This window comes from Gavialis gangeticus, unplaced genomic scaffold (assembly GCF_001723915.1).
Source record: "Gavialis gangeticus isolate Ggan-Ray unplaced genomic scaffold, GavGan_comp1, whole genome shotgun sequence".
NCBI classification, from domain to species: domain Eukaryota; kingdom Metazoa; phylum Chordata; order Crocodylia; family Gavialidae; genus Gavialis; species Gavialis gangeticus.
The window spans coordinates 37,802,961-37,811,367 of record NW_017729008.1 but is presented as its reverse complement, the minus strand read 5'-3'; the positions used below and the strand labels follow the sequence as shown (position 1 = coordinate 37,811,367).

Here is an 8,407-nt window from a genome sequence, read left to right as displayed (position 1 = left end):
AGAGGAGGGGGGAGGGGCAGTCCCATTGAGGGGCACAGGCGTCCCATGGGGGGCATCCTATTGAGGGGGAGGGACGTCCCATGGTGGGGGTCCCATTGGGAGGGAAGGCGGGTCCTATTGGGGGAAGGGGGCTGCGTAGGGTTGGGCTGTGGGCCAGGAGTCACAGGTCCAGAAGCCCGCTGGCTCCTGGGACTCGCTGTGGGGGCCGTCGGCCCGATGGGGTTTGCTCTGCCCGGCACTCTTTTTGCACCTGGCATCACCCCCATTTGATTATTTTGTCTCGTGCGTGCCGTTGACGCAGAGCTCGTAGCTCCTAGTGACTTGGTAGCGCTGTGTGGCGAGCAGGCGCCCTCTGGGGCATTGTTGCGAGGCCTGCATCGGGCGGGGGTAGCACAGGGTGAGGGGGACCGTGGAGACGTGCTGGTTGCGAGCAGGGAAGAATCTGCTGGGCCAGAGGCTGCGAGAGGAGAGACAGGAAGAGTCACCAGGACTGGTGTTGTGGTCTCCTCTGGGGACGCGGTGGCCGTGCTGGGTCCCTCTGCAGGGATGTCCAGAAGAAATGGCCCACACCTTTTTGGTTACGTGCTCCCCATCTGCAGCCTCGCCGAGCCCCAGGATCTCCTGGTCAGCCTCCTCCTGGCCCTAGCCAAGCGGGACGTCTCTCTGACCAGGAAGGAGGCTTCGGTTGGGGGACCTGTGGGGCTGCTTTCTTGTCCCTGAGCGGTGTCACTGGGCAGTGTCCGCTGGCTCCTTGGACTTGTTTGAGGGCCGCCTAGTGTGCTCTGCTTGGTGTCTCCCCTCTGTGCACTCATTTTAAATCTTGGACCTCCAGTCCCATCCATTTCAGTTATCATTTGTCCCAAGCAATTATTTATCTTTTCTGTTTAAGGGAGGTGAATAGTTTACTTGGTGGGCACTGCCCCATAATTCTTGTAAGGCAGCACATAGAAAGTTTGGCTAGAGCCAGGCCTGTTTGCTGACTAGGAAGGAGGCTCTGGCCGGGGAAGCCGTCGGGAACTGATGGGCCCCTTTCCTGTTCCTGGTTCAACTAACGTCTGCAGGCAGAGTTTCATCGGGCAGTATCCCCTTGGACTCATTTTGGGGCCAGTGGCCGCTCGGTATGCATCCACTGATTCTTTGGGACAACTTATAATGAGAACGGTGACAGAAGTGAGGGTCAGAGTTGGATAATGAGAGCTCCAAGGATGGGGGACACTGAGCAGAGCTCATCAGCCAGCTCCCACTTGCCCTTGAACACATGTAAGGAGTCAGTAGATGCCATCCGGTGAAAATGCCTGCGGATGTGATTAGATAAGGGACAAGAAGATGGCCTCGGAGTCCCTGTTGATACCCCCAGCCTCCTTCCTGGACAGGCCTGTTTGACATGTTTTGTGGGCATGGGCTTTAGGCCCACAAAGCAACAGTTAGTGCTCTTGCTAATAGAGGGGGTGATTGGATACATGTCACTTGATGACATAAGACAAAAAGCAAAGCAGGGATGGGAGTGAAGGTTGTAGGTTAAAAATGAGTGCACGGAGGGGGACGTGGAGCAGAGCACGAATTGGACAGTGCCTGCTGGCCCTCGAATGAGTCCAAGGAGCTAGTGGTGAATGGACCAATGAAACTCTGCCCGGAGAGGTGAATGGATGAGGGACAGGAAACTGGCTGCATAGTCCCTGGGTGTTCTCCCAGCCAAAGCCTCCTTCTTGGTCAGATAGATTGCTAGTTTGGCTAAAGGCAAGAGGAGGTTGACCAGGAGGTCCCGGGACTTGATGGGGCTGTGGATAGGGAGAGCATAAGTGAAAAGATGCAGGAGTAGTTAGCCAGAGCCTCAGCAGGAAGTCCTGGAGGGGGCTGCAGCCTGGCACTCTTCAGGCAAGCACATGCCAGGGTCTCCCTCTGATCGCAGAAGGGGCAGGAGCTGAAGGCATCCATAAACTGCACCAGATACATGCCCATAGCAATCACTCTGTGGAGGAGCCAGCAGCTGAGGGCCCCTGGAGGTTCGCGGGATCAGGGTGGAATATAAACTTGTCCACCAGGCCGGGAGATGTAGGAAGTTCTGATTAGTAATAGGAGAAGCCAGCTTTAAAATAGTTGTATATATATTTATCTTCTTCTTCCCCCCTCCCCCCCTTGCTTGTCCTATCTAAACAGGGTTGCTTTTGCAGATCCTGGCTCTTCACTGGCTTCGGTCATACATATTTTTTTCTTCCAACTCCTCTCATGTTCCTCTGCACTATAGCTCTATCTCATCTTCGGCCTTCCTCTTCCCCTTCTCCCTGGTAGCACCATTCTGATAACTTTATTCCCATGTATTCTTCTGGACTCCTTTGAACATGCCCATACCATGCCAGTCTTCTCTCTTGTACTTTCTTAGCTGCCTCCACTACCTTTACGAACCCTCTGATGTAAGTATTCTTCACTTTATCCATCTTCGTGACTGCACCCATCCGTCTGCACAGTCTCATCTATGTTACATTTAGTCGTCCTTCTTGTGTTTTCTTCATGGGCTGTCTCCACTCTGTACAGTAGTGCTGGACACACGGACGTCTTGTAGACTTTCCCCTTCAGCTCCACTGATACTCTCCTGTCACATAATATTCTTGTCACCAGTTTCCAGTTTGTCCACCCTGCTGTTATTCAGTGGTTCAACTCTTCATCTAACCCTGCTGAACAGTTAATCTCACTTACTTGAACTTACTAACTTTTCGAACATGTTTCTCATTGATTATCACATTTCCAACATCAGGTACCTCAGAGAAATCGCAGTAAATGTATTCCGTTTTGGATCGACTCATCTTCATTCCTCTTCGTCTAGCACTTCTTTCCATTGGTCCAAACCAGCTTGCACTTCCTCTAAACTCTCCATGCAAATGATCATGTTGTCCACAAACATCATATTCCAGGGTGGTCTCCTTCTTGTCAGTAAACATCCATCGTGACTGCAGATAGGAATGGGCTCAAAGCTGACCCTTGATGAATGCCCATCTTCACCTCAAAACTCTGCCTTTCAAACTGCTCCTCACTTTCGTTGTACATTTGCAATAGATGTCCTCAGTGGTTCTGACATATTTCTCTGGCACATCCTTAACTTTCAGACACTTCATATTCCCCCCTGGATATGTGAACATAGGCTTTCTCCATCATTTGTCTTATTGCAAAAACTGGATCCATGGTACTTTTCCCTGGTATGAATCCATATTAGCCTTCCCCAGTGACCACCTCAGTCCTTATCTGATTCTCCACCACTCGTTTCCATGCTTTTAAAGTGTGAGACATCAGTTTGACTCCCCAGTATTTGCCACAGTCCTGGATGTCACCTTTCTGCTTGAGTATTGGCACCAACACACTCCCTCTCCATTCATTTAGCATCTTCTCCATTGCAAATATCACTTTAAATGTCAACTCTGCCATGGATGAGCAATTCTGCCCATCCAGTGCTGGTCCCAAACTCAGATAAAGGAGGAGAGTTAGCATCAGGAAGAGCATCTGGCTATAAAAACCTCTTCCAAATTATCATGATGCGGATCTGTGTATATATATTTATATACCTATATCTATATTTATCTGTCCATAGAGCAATTGATCTATCAATCTATCTGCCTGTATATATGTATGTATGTATGATAAATAAAATAAACCAAAATCATGGGGGTCATGGAGACTTTACTAGGTGAGGGCTGTGTCACATAGGTCAGACTAGATGATTATTGTGGTGCCTTTTCGCACTAGGGGAGAAAAGGGGAAAAAAATAGTACATATATTGCTGTTGTCATTTATAGTATGCTGCTCTGAGCCTTTCTTGATGAGTGGGATATAAATCTAAATAATCTAAATGTTAATAATAATAATTGGTCCAAACAGTAATTATATAGATCTTTCATACCATATATTATTGTTTTTGTTGTTACTGGTTTTATTATTTAGATTCATACCCTCTATCCAACTGCTATTGTCCAGAAAAAAAGGGGTTTTTTGAGCCTGAAGTGTGATATTTTTTCAGCGTTTGTCCTAGTTCTAGGAAGGACTACTTTTCTTTAGGTTTTGAAAATTAGTATTGATTTCTTTTAAAAAGCAAGAAGAGGTGACATAAATATGTATCCAGACAACAATAAATCCATTTAGCTAATGAACGTTGATTGTACATTACAGGAATTAAATTAAATCTAATCTTTTTAATTTTCAGCTTTAAATTGAAAAGAAAATGTCACTTTATGACGACCTGGGAGTTGAGACCAGCGACTCAAAAACAGAAGGCTGGTCCAAAAATTTCAAACTGCTACAGTCCCAGCTGCAAGTGAAGAAGGCAGCTCTTACGCAAGCAAAGGTACAGGTACCGCTGCTCTTGATGACTTATTATGAATACTTTTTAGTTTGGTTGGTTTGGGGGTGGGGGGGTTTCCCCTCCCTAAAATATTGCCCTCTCTAGGTAGAATTTTGCTTGTACAGTGTACACCAATGCAGTTGATTGCCTTTATAGCTGTTTGCCCACATTGTCAGGATTTGTATGTTTGTTAGTATTGAGCATTTCTGGTAAAAGGGAACACAGTGAAGTGTGTGTCTGGCAGGGAGATTCTTTCTATAACACAAAGTAGAAGTAATGTGTATAGTATAACTGTGGGTTCCTTAAACAGCAGATTTCAGTACTGGCTTGGAGCCCAAAATTGATGTTGAAGGTAGAATAGGTAAGCACTTCCTATAGGTAAATGGAGTTAATAGGGAAGATGGTGGCTGTCTTTCATAATTTTTGGTATTGACCTGCTTGCATCATTTCTTGCTTTATGTTTTGAAGTCTTCCTTACACTGCAGTGACTTCTGGCAGTACTGGTCAAATTAGAAATTGATACAGAAAATATTTCCAGTAGGCTCAAATGGAGGCAGAGGAGATATAAACTACTCATTTGAGGAGAAGCTAAAGAGCAAGTTTATACCAGGCTGTCTTTTCATCTATGTTTGTTACACTAGGCCTTTATCACTCTAATTCTTTGCTCAGTGTCGTTTCATGTAGTCCAGTCACAGCTTGGCACTTTCAGTCTCTGCAGGATCCTGCTTCCATAAAAATCAGTGCCAGAAACCCTTCTTGATTTCAGTGGGGGTAGCAATAAGCCCTGGAAGAATGCATAGTACAAGGGATCTATATTTTTTACTTGGGTCTGAGTCTAGAGTTTACTGAATATAGACATAGCACTATCTTGAACACTGTACCATAGGTGCACAAATATGATATTAAAATATGCAACTGCAACTAGATCCAGCTCTATTAGAAATATTGAGGAAGACCTGCTAGTAAACACAAGACAAGTGGTATGGGGAGGTCTGTGGGCAAGGACTGGGACCTGAGATGGATTTCAGACACTTCCGTATTTTCTTAAAATTAGAACACTCCTTATTCCGAGAGATTGAGCAAATCACCGTTTAGAAAAAAGAGCATATTGCCTTCCTCAGATATTCTGTATTTCTGTGCTTCTAGAGTCAGAGAACAAAACAAACAACAGTGCTTGCTCCAGTGATAGACCTGAAGCGAGGAAACTCTTCTGATGAGAGGCAAATCGTGGACACACCACCCCATGTGGCACCAGGGCTAAAGGTAAGCTCACTCCATCTCATAGATCCAGCAGTTGGCATCTGATTCTGAGCTCTGATTCTCCTTCACCATCTGGAATAGTTTGCATTTTCCTTCCTTAGTAATGTTGTTCTACGGGTAAAAGTGCCTTTATTTATTGGTCTGTCTTGTTCAGGTTTGTTTTCACCAATGAAAATTCCAACTTAAACATAGATTGTTTATCTGCTCATTAAAGTACAATTCTGCATGCATATAGTGCCTTTATTCTGGAAAGCTCAAAGCACTTCATAGACCAAGAATTCTGGGAGGGAGATACATAAGTAGCAATTGCATTTTGATCCTACCAACCTTAGAAAAAGATGGGTATAACAACCAGAAAAAAAATTAAAAAGGTCCTTCTATTCTTACAATGATGGGGTTTCTTAATTAAGCTGTTTGGGTTATCTCTTCTGAAGTAAATACTACTTCCTGTTAATGTGTGAAAGTTGATTGTTGCCTTACTACTGTATTTACTTGGATCTTAGATGACCCTTAGTTTAAAACTAAATTCTATACATGGAACATTTGTAAATTTGTTACAGTTTTCTATGTGTAGAATCTAATTATTTAGGGGTTGTCTTTAATTCATCTCTCTACCATTGCAGGGGGGCAGGCAGTGTAGAGGCAGTTGGTGTGGGGAGGTCAAGCAGCTTGCCCCCTGCTTGTCTGCCACCTCTGCTCCCTCCCCACTTCCAACCTCCCTCCCACCAGCCTCTGCTATTCTAGCCTGGGACACTGAACGTGGCTCCTGTAGCAGCTGTGTGGGCTGCATGCCATTGCTGTGGAGCTGGTCTGGAGCCGTGTTCAGTGCCCCAGGCAAGAACAGGAACAGAACCTGCTGGGGCATATCAATGGCAAGTAGGGAAGGGATGGTGGAGGAACAGAGGCTTTGTTGGGGTGGTGGGAGATGGAGGAAGAGGCTGCAGTGGGGAGGTGGCAAGGGGGACAGGCAGAAACTGCTGCTATGGCCCTGACCTCAGATAAGGGCTGAAGCCCAAGCCACAGCAGTCATTTGCCCTCTACCACCCTTGCACTCGATTCTAAGACAAGGGGCTTTTTCCTTCATGTTAAATGAGGAGGGCTTCATTTTAGAATCAAGTAAATACAGTAGTGTTGGTCCACAGCAGATCAGTAGATAGTAACAGATGTATCTTTTCCATAATATGTGAAGGCATTCTTACTTATGCTAGTTTGACAGATCTGTCTTATTTTCTGTTTGTAGAGAGAAAAGAAACCTTGTGTAAAACTTCGGCTTTTAAGTTAGTGGAGAAGCTTCCATTGACTTAATTGAGGCCAGGACTTCACATTCTATTGCAGTAGTTCTCAGGGTGCTGCAGTGCAGGCACTTCCTGCCATGTGGCAACAGCCAGATAAAATTGCCCTGCATGCACGCTTCCTGCATTAGGGCTTTGAGCTGGCAGGTGCTGTAGCCTTTCCTGGTGCCCCCTTCCTTGCCCCAAGCTCCTCCCCTAAAGAAGCACTCGGGACCTTTCCACCCATGTGCCTGTGTCTTGAAGAAACGTTAGTGTGGGGTGGACTGGGAAGAGCTACACAGCATGAGGCAGCTCCTGCCTGTTTTAGGCCAATTGGAGCCATAATGCAATCTAGAAAACAGGATTTATGAGGAAATGTTGGAAGAACCAGGGTTACTCAGGCTGTGTACACACATTCAGACCATCCTGAGAGAGAAACTGACCTGTACAGAAGTTCAAATGGAGAAGCAATGAGCCTTCAGTGCGGGTGCTGGGCTGTTGGGGGTTCCTAGAGCAGCCCAGAGAGCTTTGCAGGCTTTTTTTTTTTTTTTTTTCAACTGAAAGTAGGCAGGGATTGTCGGGGTTAGAGAAGGTGGGAGCGGGGTCTATGCACTGTGTTCTGCTGGCCGCTTGGCTGGGACTGACGCACAGAAGTGCACCGATACGTCGGTCCATATCGTATCGGTACCAATAAAAGGAAAATTGACGTTATTGACAATTGGATTTTTTTGGCTGATGTTGCCGATAAATATTGTGTGCACGCGTGCACCCTCAGCATGCATGCAGGCAAGAGTGCAGCGCAGCGCTGCAGCTTGGAGAGCAGCGTCAGGCCAGTATGTCTGTGGGGGGGAAGGGGTGGGGCGGAGGGAAGGGGTGCGGGGTGGAGCAGATTGAGGCCACTGTGGTGAAGGAAGGAGTGCGACTGGGGCAGAGGCAGGGGCTGCACAGCTGGGGTAGGGCAGAGTGGAGCTGTGGCTCATCTGGGGGTGCAGGGGTTAGCTCTCGTTACTGTGTGCATCTCCGAGGGAGCCATGGGGGGCATGTGCACCCCCAGATCTGCGTGCAGGGCAAAGGTGAGTTGCACACTTGTGGCTCACGCTGGGCCCTTTCAGGTAGGGGGACTGGGATGGGGCTATGCTTGAGGCGGGCGGGGTGGACAGTGGCAGCACTGGGATGGGGGGCTATGGAGTGGGCTACAGTCACCCCAAAATTTGCCCTAGCCCCCCTCCCAGTGCCGCTGCTGCCTGCTCTGAGCCTAGTCTTGGCCCAGCCCTTCCCCTGCCTGGAAGAACCTGGCACAGCCTCTGGCCCCATGCATGCAGCAACAGTCTGCCCTTGCCCTGCACAGAGATCCGGGGGGCATATGCCCCCTGTGTCTCCCCCAGGGATGCATGCAGCGGTGGGAGCCCTCCCCCCTGCATCCTTTGGATGAGCTGCTCGTGGCTCTGTCATGTGGCCCACCTCACCCTGGGTGTGAAGTGCCTGCTCCAGCCCCACTCTCTCCCTCACTGCGGGGTCCTTGATCTGTCCCCCTAACACCCCCCCCCCC

General features: G+C 47.8%; 1 protein-coding gene across 1 annotated transcript in view; it reads left to right on the top strand.

Annotated features, from left to right (window-relative positions):
- RBM17 (RNA binding motif protein 17) overlaps positions 1-8,407 on the top strand; it is a 26,000-nt gene that overhangs the window by 673 nt on the left and 16,920 nt on the right. Inside the window, exons 2-3 of the mRNA XM_019509613.1 lie at positions 4,190-4,330; positions 5,474-5,590. Of these exons, the coding sequence (XP_019365158.1) occupies positions 4,208-4,330; positions 5,474-5,590 (240 nt within the window). The 5' untranslated portion in view covers positions 4,190-4,207. The remainder of the gene's footprint in view (positions 1-4,189; positions 4,331-5,473; positions 5,591-8,407) is intronic.